Source organism: Pelodiscus sinensis, chromosome 13, assembly GCF_049634645.1.
Source record: "Pelodiscus sinensis isolate JC-2024 chromosome 13, ASM4963464v1, whole genome shotgun sequence".
Lineage (NCBI taxonomy): Eukaryota > Metazoa > Chordata > Testudines > Trionychidae > Pelodiscus > Pelodiscus sinensis.
Window position 1 is genome coordinate 33,909,081 of NC_134723.1, and position 17,976 is coordinate 33,927,056.

General features: G+C 48.6%; 1 protein-coding gene across 2 annotated transcripts in view; it reads left to right on the plus strand.

Moving 5' to 3' along the window:
• Positions 1-320: 320 nt before the first annotated feature.
• The window catches only part of TMEM255A (transmembrane protein 255A), a 56,994-nt gene continuing 39,338 nt past the window's right edge, over positions 321-17,976 (plus strand). The window contains exons 1-2 of one of the 2 annotated variants that reach the window (XM_075940993.1): positions 321-536; positions 9,240-9,382. In XM_075940993.1, the coding sequence (XP_075797108.1) occupies positions 479-536; positions 9,240-9,382 (201 nt within the window). In that variant the 5' untranslated portion in view covers positions 321-478. The remainder of the gene's footprint in view (positions 537-9,239; positions 9,383-17,976) is intronic. The other variant, XM_075940992.1, reaches the window with a different exon arrangement.

Sequence of the window (17,976 nt, forward strand, 5' to 3'; positions counted from 1 at the left end):
AACACCCCTAAACCTCCTGGCTGTGAGCTCCAACCTCAGAACCCAGCCCGCATCTGGCCCACGCCCCGGAAATTTGGGAGTCAGGACTGGACTGTGCCGCTCAGCCCCCGCTCAGATGCCCTGGGTATCGCTGCGGGGGTGACACTGCCCTGAATCAGCATCCGCTAGCCACTGCTGTTAGTGGGCTTGGTAGTGGCGCTCCGGCTGCCCCCGGACGCTGCTGGCTCACGGCGAGGGGGGCACTGGTAACCCGCGGGGCTGGCGCGCACAGCCAGGGCTCCCCTCCTGGGGGGGCTCCCCGGCGCGCTGGGCAGGGGAAGCCTTGCGCAGGCGCCAGCGGGCCGCCTCCAGAGCGGCTGCCCCGGGCATGGCCAGGCGAGCTGCGCCGGGGGACGCGGCCGCTGCTGGGCGCAGCCGGCCGGGGAGGAGGCGCCGCGCTCCTGCCTTCTAGGCGCTGGGCAGCGCCGCAGCCGGCACCATGCGCCAGTCCCTGACTCAGCAGCGCTCCAGCGCCGTCCCCCTGCCTGACTCCGCGGGTAAGTGCAGGGCGCGGGGCGGCGGGATTGCAGGCAGCTCCCGGCCGCGGGGAGGGCACGTGCAGCCCCCCAGGGGGGTCCCCGCCTTGCCCGGGCGCTTTGGGGGAAGGCTCGCAGCTCGGCTGCCAGGCGGGTGAATGGCGCAGCGCTCGGCCCCCCGTGTCCACCTGCCAGGCCCCGCTCCTGCCAGGGAGCCGGCTTGGCACCGAGAGGCGCGGGGCCTGCTGCTCCCGCTGCACGTCGCATGGGACGGCGCGAGCAGAGGCAGCAAGTGTCTGTCTCCAAGGGACTAGCCTGGCCGGCCTCGGGGAGCTTGTCAACTTGCCCCTGGCCCCCTTCTGCAAGGAACGGCTCATTTTGGCTTGCAGGAGTCGGGGCCCCACCCTGCGCCCCTCCTGCCCATGCAGTGCCTCCCAGGCAGGGTTTTCTAGGAAATTCTGCTCCTCGTTAAGAGCAAGTTGAATCCTTCCACTTTCAAGCCTGGTTCTGAAATCCATTCCGCTAAATACCCTTTGCAACGAACACTGTATGGCAGGGCTCTCAAACTCGCTTGACCTTAGGGCCAGTGCCAGTCCTCGGATCCTCCCAGTGGGCCAGCAGGCACCCCTCTGGCAGGGCTTCGGGAGTGTTCACTCTCCCATGTGTCACCCGGACCTGCCTGTTGGCCTGGGTGCTCCCCACATGCGTCCGCTGGCCCTGCCCGCTTCCCCTGGGCACTTGAATCGCCCCAGGAGGCCCAGTGCCACCACCGGGCCCCCACAACAAGCTAGAGAGGCTTCCAGCTGCTAGGTGTGCACTGGCACATCCCTGTGGCCTGGAGAAGGTGTCCCCGCATCCCCCCATACTCAGGTTAGCCTGCAGGGCCCTGGATGGGCTGGGGCTGGCAATAGGGGTTGGGCCTCTCACACCTTCACCACAGCAGCGGGAGCTGCAGGAAAGTGGAGCTACACAGCAGCCTCCTCCACTCTGTGGCCAACTCCCAAGCCAGCCCGCACTGGGGCTGGGGCACTCTGCTTCCCACTGCTAGCCTGCGAGAGGGCAGTGGAGCAGAGTGGAAGCTGCTGGGTTGCTCCACTTCCCCACAGCTCCTGCTGCCACAATGATGGGGGGGGGCAGACCCCTGGTGCCACCCCTTCACCAGACCCCTGGTGCCACCCCTTCACCAGGCTGCATCCCTCATGGGTGGGAGCCTGAAGGAAGGGGTGTGATGCGGGCAGAGCAGGGTGGGAAGAGGTAAGGCAGAGGCTGGACTTGGGGAGAAGAGTACGGACACTCTGCCTTCCATCTCCAGCAGTGACTCACGTGCCAGCAGGCTGAATTGTGGAACTGCTTGGGCTGCAGATGGCCTGTGGGCCATGAGTTTGAGACCCCTGCTATATGGTTAAGTAGCTTCCTGTTTGCAATTCAAGCAGCATATGTCAGGAAATACTGGAGAATTCACAGTCTCTCTCCAATAACGTTGTCTCTTATCCTCCTAATTCTGTAAGGAGCAGGAAGCTAATGTGTTTTTCAGCCTTTTTATGTATTGTGAATGCCACCTGCTCTTGTGTATGCGTTAATAAAGCACTAATTCTGGGTCAGGTTGTGCAGTTGTGGGGAATGCTGTAGACTTGTTCTTGGGAATCACTGAACGCATAAGCACTGTTTCGTGCTAGGTGGTTTGAAATAGGGATGTTAAATATTGGTTAACTGAATAGTTGATTATCGGTTACTCAAGTATTCTATAGTCCCTGGGGATGGGGCCAGCAGCCAGTGCACCCTGGCCCCACTGCCAAGGAGCCCCCTGCCATTCCGTGCTGCTGCCTCTGTATCAGGGGGTGCCAGGCAGGAGCTGCTGGTCTGTGAGGGGAGCCAGTTTAAAAAACAGCCCCCTTGTGGACCGGCTGCCTGTTGCTCCATGCTGCTGCCTCTGATACAGAGGCAGCAGTGCAGGCTGGCAGGTGGTGGGTCTGAGCTCCCTGACCCGGTACAAGCTGAAACTGAGCTGGGCTACCTGCCTGGCTCCTAATCCACTTTAAATGCAGAGCCGCAGCAGGGGTAGATCCTGAACGTGGCATAAGCCAGGACTGAGCCAGGCTGCCTGCCCACCCAGCTCCTAATACACTTTGGCTACATCTACATTGGCATGATCTTGCACAAATACTCTTTAACGCAAGAGCTCTACACTGGCATGTGCCTTTGCACAAGAGCATCCATGCCAGTGTAGATGCTCTCTTGTGCAAGAAAGCTCTGATGGCCATTTCAACCATCGGGCTTTCTTGCGCAAGAAATTCACTGGCCTCTTGCGCAAGAACAGTTGTGCAAGAGGGCTTATTCCTGAGCAGGAGCATCATAGTTCTTGCACAAGAAGCCCTGATTTCACACATTAGAACATCAGTGTTCTTGCACAAGAACTCCCCACCAGTGTAGACAGGCAGCATGTTTTTGCGCAAAAGTGGCCGCTTTGGCGCAAGATCGCACCAATGTAGACACAGCCTTTAAATGCAGAGCTGCAGCAGGGGAAGGTCCCAGACCTGGTGCAAGCCAGCACTGAGACAGGCTGCTGGCCAGCCTGCTAAAAAATTTACCAGCGGGGAGGATGCATGTAGTCTGTAGCATTAACCTATAAGCTTTTGCTTATCAGTTAACTGATTACACTATTACATCCCTAGTTTGAAAGGGTGTTGACAGTGGAGTCACAGATGACTACAGTGTCTTAGAACAATAAAAGTAGCTTGGGCTTGAGCTATTGGGAGCCTGAGACAGATAATAACTCTATCTTAAGATGGCATACCCTTCCTTTTTCCAGTGAGCTAGCCCGCATTAGACATCCTGCTTATCCTACTTATCAGTTTTGGCCATAAGCATTCATGGTGCTCTTTAGCTATTTTGAAAGATATTTTCTGACCAATTTAATTTATCCTTCTGAGAACCATTACAAATAAATATCTATTTCATGCCTCTTACTCATTTTAGAGGAAGATAGGCTTTAATGCAATGATCACAGATCCAAATACGTTCAATTAAATAATTGCACAAAACCAGTATTCCAGTTCTAAATAATGGAAATGATTGTTAAGAGGCATAATGGCCAAGGAATAAGTGTTAAATGTGTGCTCGTTATGTGCTATCCTTTCCACTTCTGATGATCATTTTATTTTTTTAGTCCACGGCCTAATAATATACCTATGATCAGGGCTCGACAAATAATGTAATCTACTCGCCCGTGGCGAGTAGATTACACCCTGGAAGAGCCAGCGCAGAGCGCAGAACTGTGCAGCTGGCGAGTGGGGTTCGCCGCCGCTTGGCAAGCCCTGCCCATGATAATACTCTAAACTTTTAAAAGTGACATAAAAAACTGGTGTGTGTTTGTTGTTTTCCAGAGGGCATATTCTACAAAGTTGTGACTAATAGGACACTTCTGAGGTTCAAAATGAATGATCTTTTTGAAAGTCAGACACATTTTAAATATGTTGGTAAAACATACAACACAAACAACCCACACTAATTCCTAACTCTTCCTTTCTTCTTCCCAAAACAATTAATCAGGCCTACCCAATCCACTTCTATGCTAGTCTATAGTTAAAATACTTTAAGTGTATATTCCAACTAGGGATGTTAGCATATCGTCATCTAAACGATTAACCGATAAGCCTAGGCTTATCGGTTAATCCTAACAATTACATGCACACACATTCCTGCTGCCTCTGTAGGAGAAACGAGGGTGTGGGAGGGATGGGAACTAATGCCCATGGGAAGTAGGATTGCCAGGTCTCCGGTTTAGAACCAGACAATCTAATATTTGAGCTTTCTGTTCGGGAAACAAATTGAGAAAATATAAATGTCCGGTATTTTCTAAATAAGATGTAATGTAGATTGTGATGTAATGTCAAGTGTGTCCAGTATTTTTGTTGAAACCATCTGGCAACCCTAGTGAGAAGCCAGATTAAAAGCTGACTCCCCATGAGCACCGGATCCCACAGAACCACCTGCCTCCCCCCACCCATGCAGCTGCCTCTGATAGAGAGGCAGCAGCGTTGAGGGTGAGGGGAGGTCAGGCGGGAGCCAATATGTGTAGGGAGCTAGCTTTTAAGCCAGCTCGCCACATGTGCTGGCTCCATGGAGCCATCTCCCCTCCCTTGCTGCCTCCCACAGAGGCAGCGTGGGGGAGGAGAGGCTCTCCTTGCAGATGCTCTGCCTGTCACCCCATGCTGCTGCATCCTGTGTCAGAGACTGCAGTGCAATGTGGCAGGTGGCTCCCTAGGAGTGGGACTGGAGCCAGGAGTGGACTGGCTGCCAGCCCGTCCCTGGAGAGTATTTAAGTAACCGTGTCACTGATACATTTTTTTGCAGCTACATGATTACTAAAATAAAAGTTATCGAACATCCCTAATTCAAACTAATTTGCTTATTAGCCATTGATTAAAGTTGGTTAATACAGCAACTCGGTATCTCACAAAATTCAGGGATAATTTAAATTATTCTTTATTAAGAGGTGATGACTTTTTTTTTTAACTTTTCTTTCCAGAAGTTTTGCCCATTTGGCTAAGTTAAACCTGTAAGTCTTTGAGAATTTAAGGCATCCATCTGGAATGTACATTTATAAAAGCAATCAAATTGGGATTTAATAAATATACAAACAAATGGAGTATTAGGGAAAGCTACATTTTAGAATTTGTCAGGCAGTAAATACAAAGCAAATGTTCTCACTAAGACTCAACAGATTGTAAATGCTTTAGCAGCACGTATTTTGCGTTAACTTATTTGGCACATTTAGCAAAATACAAAATAGAAAAATATTAGCCACCTATACACATGCACACTGATTCATCCTGTAACATACAAAGAATTCAGGGCTTGGTGATAAGAGATCTGGCCTGAATTTTAGGAGCAGCTTTGATAATCTTCAGTGGCTTTAGGAAAAGCTGTTTAAAAAAAATTGAACAAATTTATACCTGTTTTTTGTTAGTTAGCGTTAGCCTGGATAAGCACTTGTGCTAGACATGATCTCGCTGGTCTCATGCTGTTCTCTCATGAGGTGTCACTTTCCAGAGTTTTCACCAATTTTTCAAGTCATTTTTCCCCCACAGGGTATCAGAATTAGTAAATGAATCACTAATGTTAACAAAAAGTAGAGTCTTCAGGGGGTAGCCGAGTTAGTCTGTACAGAAAAAACAACAAATGGTCTGGTAGCACTTTATAGACCAACAAAACATGTAGATGGTATCATGAGCTTAGAAGTGGGCTGTGCCCACAAAATCTCATGATGCCATCTACACGTTTTGTTAGTCTATTAAAGTGCTACCAGACTATTTGTTGTTTTTTAAAAAATAGTGTGTCAACCCCGGAGCAGAACACACCCTCTTACCACATTAACAAATTGTATTTGTTCTGAAATGCACACTAGGCGGAAACTTTTCCATAGTGGATTACATTTTCAGACTGTGCTTAAAAAAGATTAAAGGACTTTGCTGAATTGATGACTCAGGGTTGTGTGCATTAGGGATGTGAAAGGTTAACTGGTTAACCAGTAAGCATCACCCTTAACAGGTGATGCTTATCTGTTCCGGGTTAACCCATGGGGGCTGAAGCAGCTCCCTGTCCATCATGGTCGGGAGACTGCTCCAGCCCCATGGGACCTGCTACAGACAGGGGCTGCTCTGGGTATCTGAAGCAGCCACTGTCCATGAGGGCCTGGGTGCGTCTCAGGCAGGGCCTGCTCCAGGCATCCAGAGCAGCCCCTGCCTGTGACGATGGGGTGGGGGAGCATATGCTCTGGAATGCCCCCCCCCCCCAACTGATTAACTGGTTAAACGTGAAGTATCAGTGGGAGGAACGGTGAGACTGCAGGAAAAGAAGCTGGCAATTGGTATGCAGAGGTAAGGGCAAAATGTTTGTAGTTGGCTGGCTGCAGCTAACCTTAATTCAGTCAGCCTGCATCAGGAATATTACTGGTATTATTCCTTGATCCTGCAGCCCTTACTCATATGAGTAAACCTTATGTAAATATGGTGTTCCAATTAAATCAGTCGGAGTCGGAATACTTGCACAAGTAGGTTACAAAGATTGCGATCCCTGTGCTTGTATGTGGTGCAGCAATATCCTATTATGCCACGGGATATGGATCAGGCTGCCATGGTGTCACTGTGTGAAGGGAACCTTAAAGCGTTTCTTTAATATGCAGTGAAATGCAATGTACAGGTCAGTGACCATTTGAGAGACTTTTGCTTAATGGAGGTGGCCTAAGGCCTTCTTAAGGGGTTGTCTACAAACGCAAGGTGTTTCCACTGTGTTGGTAGAGTTAAAGCAATACAATCCCTCTAAGGCAAATTGCATGCACCCATTATAAAGGAATTTTATACTGGTACTCCTATATGGGAAGGAGAATAAGTTGTACTTTATAAGGCACTTTTATATTGATAAAACTGCATCCATGCTAGGGGCTGTACAAACATTTAGCAAACTAATCACACCCCAATCAACATCATTATATAGATACAAAATCTGTGGGTAAACCAGAAAGAAAAGCAAATTGGGATTACAGCTGGCATGGCCTTGAGACCGAAGGATCTGTTTGCTGTACACGTTTTACTGTATTTAATGGGGAGTCAGGAAGTCTGCGGGATCACTTCTCTCCTCTGTGCCCTGTGTTGGGAGCTTTGAGTGTGGGATCTTCCTCTGTGGGGCTGGTCCTTTCTTCTTTTTTCATCATTAGTTGTTCCTCTTTGCCAGTAGGGATGTTAGCGTGTAATTGAATAGTTGTGTAACCGCATCAAATTTTAGCAGTTATACGACTATTCGATAGTCCCTGGGGGTGGGCCAGCAGCCAGTGTGCTCCCAGCCTCGCTATCGGGACATCCCCTGCTACTCCGTGCTGCTGCTGCCTTTCTATCAGAGGGTGTTGTGAGTACAGGCAGTCCCCAAGTTAGGCGGATCCAACTTATGTCGGATCCGCAGTCACGAACGGGGCTTTTCTCGCCCCAGAGGACTGGAGCGGCGGGACGCCCAGATGCGCTGCAGTCCCGCCGCCCCCGTCCTCTGGGGCAAGAAAAGCTGCTCCACGTTTCCCTGGTCTGCTGGGGGGGACCCCCCCCCCCCCAGCAGACCAGGGAGATGCGGAGCAGAGACGCGGAGCACGCCCACAGCGGGACAGCCCGGGCGCGCCTGGGCTGTCCCGCTGCGGGCGTGCTCCTCGGCTTTGCTCCCCGTCTCCCTGGTCAGCAGACCAGGGAGACGGAGCAAAGCCGTGGAGGACGCGGGCGGTCCTGCCACCCGCGTCTCCCTGGTCTGCTGGGGGGGGAGGGTGCAGCTAGTGCCCTTCCCCCAGCAGACCAGGCTTTTCTTGCCTACGCCTGGGGTAGAGCAGCTGGGGCGCTGCTGGGTTGGTCCCGCCGTGCCGCTCCTCGGCGCTACTGTACCAACCCGGCAGCACCCCAGCTGCTCTGCCCCAGGCGTCCCCAAGTCAGCCGCTGCTGAAACTGACCAGCGCTGACTACAGGAAGCCCGAGGCAGAGTTGCTCTGCCCGGGGCTTCCTGGAATCAGCCGCTGATCAGTTTCAGCAGCAGCTGACTTGTTTCTTAAGTTGAATCCGTATGTAAGTCAGAACTGGTGTCCAGATTCAGCCGCTGTTGAAACGGATCAGTTTCAGCAGCGGCTGACGCCAGTTCCGACTTACATACAGATTCAACTTAAGAACAAACCTATAGTCCCTATCTTGTACGTAACCCGGGGACTGCCTGTAGTCGACAAGATTAACCAGTAAACCCTGGCTTATCAGTTACTTGTGTAGTCCTCTGAACAATTACATCCCTATGTGCTAGCTCTTGATAATGTCGGATGCAGACTCACAATGCAGATAGCCAGGAAGGGGAGCTTTTGGAAATATATTATACTGCCATTTGAATACTTGCACTCGGGTTTACATAATTTATAAAATTTAATCAGAAAGATTGATCATCAAAGTGTTTTAAACTTTGCAAAATATATATTGAATAAACAGTGTTTAGACATCACAACTGGCTTTTCTACTGGCTAATGGAATCATTACTTTGTATTTACACTCTTTCAGGCAACCTATACATACTTAAGCTTATTTTTTAAAATTCAAGTCCAGAATCTAAGTGTGCATTGGCAGTTTTATGTAACTTTTAATAATTCACAAATAGCATCTAAAATACCTGTAGCTTAGTTATAGTTTAATATTTATGCCATGGGATGAGGAAAAATGGTTGTTATTAATGCTCATTTACGTAGAAAATTGTGGATATCTGTATTTATCATCATGTGATAGGATCACCTTTAAAAGTGGATGGTAGCTGTTTAAGTTAACAGCAAATAGATTAAATAAATATTTATTTAATACATATACAAGTCATAAAATAATATTTCTTGTTAGTTTCATTGTCTCAAAATTAGGGGCTAGGTCTGGTATAAATCAACATAAATTCATGGAAAGCAAATGAACTATGAAGATTTACACCAGCTGATATCCATTGCTATATATGCCAACAGTGATAGATATAACTTAATTCCTTCCAGATCTACAGTGGTTTATATATTCACTTGAAGCGAGAAATGGCCAACAGAAATAAAAAAGAGCTGGATATGAAATTGTAAGAGAGAAAATAAAGCATTGTCAGCATGTGATGGTGGGTGGGGAACTTTGGGAATGGTTGCTGTCCCCAGATGGAATTAGCGAATTCTATTATGTATGTGTGTTTTAGGGTCATTCAATAGAAGAAAAAGAAATTCCCTCTACGTAACTGTGACTCTCCTCATTGTGTCAGTATTAATTCTTACGGTGGGCCTAGCTGCTACAACAAGAACCCAAAATGTGACTGTTGGAGGTTATTACCCTGGGGTTATTGTAAGTATAGAACTCGTAGGTAGGTCTAGAAAACTTATTGCCTACAAAGTCGTTTGTGTTGCTGCAAATGTTATAAAAGTACAGCCCTCTGCTAAACACTAACATCTTCTCAGCTACTTTATTGCCATGTATGATGTCTTATTATTTTACACATCCCACCTCATGTCCACGTGAAAAGCCCATCCAGTCAAATTGCGGTCTTCTCCAATCTAGGGTTGGGCCATAATAATACTTTGATCTACACAGCTTGTGATTCTCCAGATAAATGTGATTTTTTTGGGGCTGACATAGGGTTTGTTGTAAACTGTTTTTAATTTGAATAAATCCAGTTCATCCAGTGCAGGGCAAAAAAGAGAAACAAAAAACCATTGGGAAATTAAGGCCCATAATATTTACACACATAAGCACACTGGGATAAATCGTGCATTCAAGGGTGTTTACAGAGTCACGTCCACAGATTGGGAAAAAAAACTTGGAAAAGTTGAAGAAGAGGGGGAAAAATTAGTGCTAGATATCTTTGTTTTACAAGGACAAGTGTTTGATCCATGTCAAAACTGTTAATATGCCCATTTTTATTTCAAAATGAAAAGGGGAAAATAAGATCCTCTCATAGAAAGATGTTTATCTTCCTGAAAGTGATTCATTCAGTGAAAGAATTATTTAGTGCTAGGAATATGATTGTGGAGCCTAAACACCTGGAAGTTCACTGGTTTGAATCCAATCCTGATTACAGACATTTGAAGGTTACCTTTTTACAATGATGAGTGGTGTTAATCTCAAAGTTTGTACCTCCATCGAAGAAGTGTCTCCACCACCCAAAAATACCCTTAACTCTTCCCATTGTCACCAAGATTCTTGATGGTACTAGTTTAATTAACTACTCTGCATAGCAGGCTGGAGCAGCCTGGCTATTCAAATGGCACCTCTACCACAAATGCTCCCTGCCTGTTAGTTTGTTAACTGTATAGATGAAAATGGTTGGTGGGTGAGCTCACATACCTATCTGTACACATCAACATTGCAAATGCTGCTGCTGGGTTACCAGTCCATACTTAAAATAGCCAGTGTTTCACAACACTCTGGGGCTTCTTTTCTTTTTTCTTTTTTTTTTTCTTGTGTTAAAAGACTGCTGGAAGGAGAGCACATGCTGGGAAGAGAGAGACTTCCCAAAGGATCTAGCTTCCAGAGCTCCAGAGGAATGAATGGCTTGGTTCTGACACACGTTTGAATTGCAATAGAACGTGCGGAAGTGCAGATCATCCAATGGTCCTGTTACCATTGCTGCCAAGTTTGTGTATTTTTTGGCGGTGGCCAGAAAAAATAGGAGGGAAAAGCTCTAGACCCTGCGCTTTGAGGGTCCACTCCCCACCACTACCCCTACGCCAAGGGCAGCAGCTGCCGATCCTATGCTGGGCTGTGAGTCATCCGCCAACCCCACTCCCTGTATGCAAGGCTGCTGACTCCCAGCAGTGGGGCATGAGTGGGGGGCTGCTCTCGGGTAGCAGTTCATCATTACCTAGTAAGCGTTACCCTTTAAGGGTGATGCCTGCTAGGGATGTTAGATACTGTGTAATTGAAAAGTCGTGTAACCGCATGAAAACTTAGTGGTTACGTGACTATCTGCTAGTCCCCAGGGGGCAGGGCTGGCAGCCTGTGGGCTCCCTGCCCTACTCCTGGGGAGCTCCCTGCCACTCCACGCAGCTGCCTCTCTATCAGAGGAAGCAGCGCAGGGGGGAGCTGGTCCGCGAGAGAAGCCTTTTTAAAAACCAGCTCCCTGCGCAGTCTGGCTGCCTGCATGCTGCCACTTCTTATATAGAGGAAGCAGTGGGGGGGTGGGAGCAGCCCCTGTCTATGGGGGTCTGAGCTCCCTGCGGATAGGGGTTGCTGCTGTGCAGCAGCCTCTGTCTGCAGAGGATCCAGGCTTGCTGCTGAGAGAGGCTGCTTTGAGGGATGCAGAACAGCCCCTGTGGGGGGCTCGGGCCTGCTGCAGACAGAGGCTGCTTCATGGCAGCCTCCTCTGTCCCCCCCGCCCCGCCCCGCCACGTGCAGGGGGGGCAGGCGGCACTGGAGAGCTGGTCCTGGGGGGAACTGGCTTTTAAGCCAGCTCCCCTCGGCATCGGCTCCTGCCTCCCCTCCCCCCCGTAGGAGGCAGCAAGGGGAGGCAGGCAGGTCCGCGGGAGCTGTTATTCGTTGGGAGCTGGCTGGAAAGCCACTGCCCACATACATTGGCTCCAGCCGGCCCCCCTCTCCTTCTGCACTGCTGACTCTATCAGAGGCAGCAGGGAGGGGGCAGGTGGATCTGGGGTTTGTGGGGAGCCAGGTTTTAAGCCAGTTCCTTATGGGGACTGACTCCCACTCCCCCCTCCCTAGCTGCCCCTGATACAGAGGCAGCAAGCAAGGTCGGGGGAAATGCCCAGGCTTATCAGTTAATTGTGTAGTCGTCTACACTATGACATCCCTAATGCCTGCTAGATAACCGGTTAACTGGTTACTCATTCACATAGTCCAGGGCAGACTGGAGGATTAGTGGGGGATCGGTCACCATTAGTAGTGAATGACCCCATCCCTGCCTGCCCCACTCTGCTCTTTCCTGCTGACTCTTGGTGTCATTTGGCAGGGCAGGGGGGCAAAAGCCAGAAAGAGGCAGGACAGGTGTTTGAGGGAAGGGTGGATTGGGGATGGAGAGAAGGCAGAACTGTGCTGGAAAGAAGTGTGGTACAGATGGAGCAGGCTGGAAAGAGGCAGGGAGGGGTGAGCTGGGCCTGGGTTGTTTGCTGCTGGTGATGCCACACTAATCCCCCAGGCTACCCTGACCCCTGCTTCTCCCTGAAATGCAGAGCCCCGCAAAGCACCAGGCTCAGGGCAGTTACACCAGACTGTCTTATAGATGGGATGGCTTATAAGCCCAAACATTGGTGATATTCCTAAATACTGGTGGAGCATACACACCATGGGCTCACGTGACTTGCCACCTATGCCTCTTAGGGCATAAAGGGAAAACCCTAAACCACTGAGTTAACAATTATATTTTTTTCTTAAAACAGGTGAGTTTGTGGCGGTCTGAATATTTTTTCATAAAACTCTCATATGCTCTTAGTCCCTTGATTTCCCGGGGTGATCTGTGCAAAGATCAAAGGTAGAATTGTCTCTGTAGGAAGTCATCGTTAAACAGAGACATACTAATAATACTTAGCACTTTTCCTCCAATAACTGCAAAGTGCTTATAGACAATAAGTAAGATCCGCTTTATAGATTACCAACTGAAGCATAAAGAAATTAAGTGATTTGCCTTTGGACATGCAGCAAATTTTGCAACAGTTCTTCGGTGGAACCCAGGTATCCTGAATGCAATTTCTTGTTTAAAAGAAAACTGCTCGTTTATGTGCCATATCTCTCCTGCTTTGCTAATTTGTGTGGAATCCTACGTTTTCTCTGAAATTTGTAATAATAGATTTCACTTTATTCTATAGTTTTCTTGTGTCAACAGTATTTTTAGTAACTGCTTTGCTTAGTACTCATTTATTTCCTTCCTGTATTTTGTCTGTTCTGTGCAAACACAATTTACAAAGGGGGCTGGTGAAGAACTGTGTACGTTGATAGTTGTCTGAATCAAATGATTGTTTTCTTGGGCTTTTGTTCTTCTTGTGGGAATTTCAGTAAAAATATTTCTGGTGTTGCTGGTTATTTTTTTACAGCTCAAATGGGAAATAGCAGAACCCTAGAGTGAGGTCCTCAGTCAATGTATGTTGACAAAGTTCCATTGACTTCCATGCCCATTTACACAGGCGGATGACCTGGTCTTGGAGATATAAGTAACACAGTCCACAGTCGTGCTGTAGTGTGGGGTGTCTAAACTTTGTGACGCTGAGGGATATGTTGGTTATTTGTTGGGTATGCTTAATTTGTGCATTCAAGGGAGGAAGTGCGGCCTAGTAGATAGAGCACTGGATTGGGTCTCAGCAAAGCTGGATTCTGTTCCCAGCTCTATCGCTTACCTGCTTAGTGTCTTTGGGCAAGACACAGCCGCACGATTGGGATGATGAGCTGTGGCTGCAGAACTTCTGGATTCGAGAGGCCACATACCTGGATCTGTGTGCCACGCTCACCCCAGTCCTCCAGCACAGGAGCACCAGAATGAGAGCTGCCCTGAGTTAAGAAGTGACTGACAGTCACTTGGTGGTGCTGGATTGCTACCAGCCCGTGGGAAGTTGGTTTGGAGTTGTAAAATCCACAGTGGAGGCTGCTGCCATGCGAGCATGTGGGGCCATTAAAGTGCAGGACGTAATGGATGGATTTGCAGCAATGGGATTCCCAAACTGTAGCAGGGCAGTAGGGAGATGTGTGCCATTCGTGTTGGCACCTTGCCATCAACAGAAAGGGCTACATGTCTGCGCTTAGGCAAGGGTTAGTGGATCACCGGGATGCTTCAGAAACATCCACGTGGGCTGCTCAGGGAAGATACTCACGTCTTTAAGAGCACAGGACTGTTCAGAAAGCTGTGAGCAGGGACATTCTTTCCCAAGCAGTGGATTACCATTGGCAGGCTCGACAAACCACTGTTTCTACTCGCCTCTGGCGAGTGGATTTCAGCTGGTCGCTCCGGGTGCCCCATTCACCGGCACTGCGCGCATGCACGGCGCTGGAGAGTAGCTCTCACCCCAGTTTGTCGAGCCCTGACCATCGGGGATGCTGAAATGCCATTAGTGATCCTGAGGACCCCTCTTTACTCTCTTGGCACGTGAAGCCGTACACTGGCCCCCTCAACAGCACCGAGGAAAGATTTGTCCACGGGTTCAGTTGGCCCAGAATGACAGCTGAATGTGTGATTGGCAGACTGAAGGGTCTCCAGGCTTGTGTACTGACCAGACTGGATCTCAGTGAGAAAAATATCCCAATTGTTATAGCTCCATGTTGTGTCCCGCCCAGTATCTGGGAGGCAGAGTGGTAGAAGATGCCATCAGGGTGGAAGGCCAAGGTAGAGCAGCTGTCTGCTGAGTTCACACAGCAGAGTTATTAGAAGAGCTTAACATGGAGCTATGTGGCTGAGGAGGCCTCGAAAGAGTATTTTGAGTCAGCTGCAGTAATGTGGGGTGGTAAATTGGTTTCTGTCTATTCCTGCAGTTTTGGGGATGTTAGGAATTGTGTGGTGCTTGGTGCACGTTTATGAATAAAACCGTGTTTGGTAAGACACCCATTGATTTTGACACACTGCAGTAGGATGTTCTTTCTGGATGGATTAGAAAGTGTGGGAGATAAGTGACCCCATTTGCCCCATTTACAGCTTCGTGTTTACAGAGTGGCCAAGTCTGCATGACTCTGGGGAAATGTGCAACCTAGGACGAGGTCCATGCTGGTAGTGTGCAGAGGCTTGTGAATGTTACTGCAGTCGGAGGAAAGGCCTTTCCCACATCAGCCTGGTTCGGGGCTCCTGGCTGGCCAATGTTTAACTGACACCAGTACTTGGAGGTTCTGTTTTGCTGGGTGCAGCATGATCAGACTCACAGATGAGGGCCCTGCCTCGAGGCTTTCAGTTCATGCAAAGATGTTCTGCTAACTGAAGGTTTGTGGAGTCGTCTGTCCGTTGTGATTTTTTTTTTCCTTGAGAAGAAATCAGCTGAGCACTCCTAGATGCAGAGAATGGGGATTTGGACAATTCTAAGAGAACTGTAAGGACTGAAAGCTCCAAATTCCTCTTCTGAGGCTTGTGGCCTTTCACAAGACGATCACGGGCTGTACCCAGGATTCCTGTTAAGCCTTTGGTCTGTCTGCTGAGAACAGTATCTGTTTTGTTCTGTATGTAGCTTTCCTGTGAAACACTAACACACTGTGAATGGTTTACACCTCACCGGAATGGGAGAAGTTATGGCCAACATAGTTACTGAGTCTGAGTGCAGCAAGTAAAGTTTGATTTATTTTAGGTAGAAGAGAAGGTTTTCTCCACCCTCCGGATTGGGCAGAGGCACCAATTGTTGTCCTGGTTTTGTCCAATGCTATTCTAGTGAGATTGCTACTGCCAAATCTTCCTGGCCCTCTGATCTGTGCCTATGGCTTACCAGTTTACTTGTTTCTTTGAAGGGTGGCTCTCCTCAAGAGGTGGTTCAGTGTGGTGACTCCAGTTTTGTCTACACTTGTAAGTTTAAAGAGCTCTCCCAGTGCTGTCGGTAAACCAGCTCCATGTGGGGAGTAGCTAACAGCGCCTGGGGGCTTGCTTACCCTGGCGCTTTACAGCGCTGTAACTTGCTGCACTCAGAGGGAGGTGCTTTTTCACACCATGAGTGAGAAAGTTACAGCACAGAAAAGTAGCAGTGTAGACAGGCTCAATTTAGGGAGCTATGCAGATGAGAACGTCTTCTGTTTATCCAAGTACCTCCTCATGACATGATTTTGTTGTTTGAATAGAACCAATTAAGGGCCTGCTTCCATTTCATTGAAATTAGTGGGGAATTTAACACTTGATTTTAATTGGAACAGGGCTTTGCCTTTTCTTTGGAGGTTAAAAATATAAAATCATTTTTTGTGCTGATCATGCTAGAATCTGGTTTAAAGATAATCTTGGTAACCAGGAGCAGTAGCTTGTGGACTTCAGGTGGCAGTGCTTGTATTGCTTTTCCCACAGACTGATCCTGGCTGCTACTGTAATTGTGTCTGTAAAAAGCTGTACAACCAAGTCTGAACAATAAAAACAAACAGTTAAGGAACCCACCTGACATGTTCAGTTGCTATTCTAATAAAATATGAATTATTCGTGCTAAGAGAAGTGAAATTATTACAGGTAATAAGATAAGGGAACAAACTAAGAACAAATCTCTTTTTAATTACTACTATAGTACCTTATCTGACCCTCATCACTAAATTACCTGTGCACCTTACAGTATTTTTATGTATTTATCCTCACAACACCCTTGTGAGGCAGGAAACTTACCTATTTGCAGATGGAGAACTGAGGCACAGAGAGATTAAGAGACATGACCAAGGAAGTCTGGAGATCTGGATTCCATTCCTTGATCCCCCAAAATGTCCCAGGCTAGTAACTTAAGTCCTGGACTGTCCTTCCTATAAAGTATTTTACTGAGCAGGCTTCTGTGTTTCCTTTTCAAAACTATCCTCCCACTGTTCAAGTGATTAAAGTTCAGGTATTCCCACCCCAAAAGAACACTATCAAATAGGAAATCATAGAAATTATTACTTGACACTTTACTCTTTTCCTGCTATTGGTTATCGGCAAAATTCATAAATCAACATCAAGATATCTGGGGTTAATTTTATTGTTTAGCAGAGCTAGCTAAGTATGTGCCTTTTCACTTGATACATTCTGCAGGGACCTTGCCTCTTTTTGCCAGTGTGCCTTGTGCAGGATATTATTCAGGATAGTACAGTAAAACTCCATTAGTCCGGCATCCAATGCTCCAGCACTCCTGATGGTCCGGCACCATCAGGAACCCGGAAGTGCTCCGGCTGCTGGACAATTGGAGCTGCTTTGCGCCCAGCTTTCCCGATTCTGCTGAAACTGACCGTCAGCTGAATCGGGGAAGCCAGGGGCAGAGCAGCTGGGGTGCTGCCGGGTTGGTCCTGTAGCGCTGCCCCTCGGGACTGTGGGACCAACCCGGCAGCACCCCAGCTGCTCTTGGGGATGCCTGGGGAAGAGCAGCTGGGGTGCTACGAGAGCAGGGACGGGCGCTACGGGACCAACCCGGCAGCACCCCAGCTGCTCTGCTGCAGGCGTCCCCGATTCAGCTGCTGCTGAAACTGACCACCGGCTGATTCAAGTCAGCCGCTGGTCAGTTTCAGCAGCGGCTGAATCGGGGATGCCTGGGGCAGAGCATCTGGGGTGCTGCCGGGTTGGTCCCGTAGCGCCCACCCCTCGGCGCTGCGGGACCAACCCGACAGCACCCCATCTACTCTATCCCAGGCATCCCCAAAAGCAGCTGGGTGCTGCCGGGTTGGTCTCGCAGCACCAAGGGGCGGTGCTACTGGACCAACCCGGCAGCACCCCAGCTGCTCTGCCCCAGGCGTCCCGGATTCAGCTGCTGTTGAAACTGACCAGCAGCGGCTGAATCGGGGATGCCTGGGGCAGAGCCGGACTATTGGAAGGGGGGGACTATGAGGGGTCTGAGGTGGCATCCCCCCCCACCCCAGACCTCTCATAGCCCCCCCTTCCAATAGTCCGGCATATCTGATAATCCGGCACCCCCTGAGTCCTAAAGGTGCCAGATTATCGGAGGTTTACTGTAGATTCTTATGATCATGTTTTGAGGATAAGTCTTTTTGTTGGTGTGTTTTCCCTCTTGTATTTTAAATTCAATTTAACCTGTGAGCAGAGAATTGGAGTGAAAGGTATATAAGGAAATATTTGGTGGGCTGAGCAAGACTTCCTCATGTGTTCGCAAATCATGAGCCAGGTCCAAAAATAGGATTGGCCTAAAAATCGTGAGTGTTTTTTTTTTAAGTTCTAAGCTTGGATTCTTTCTATTTGTCTTTGGTCTATAGAGACTTCAGATTTCTTAAATTCAAAGCTTTTCTCCACTTGGGGAATATTGGTTAATCATGTAGTCATCTACATGATGACATCTCTAATAGACACTGTTACTGCTACA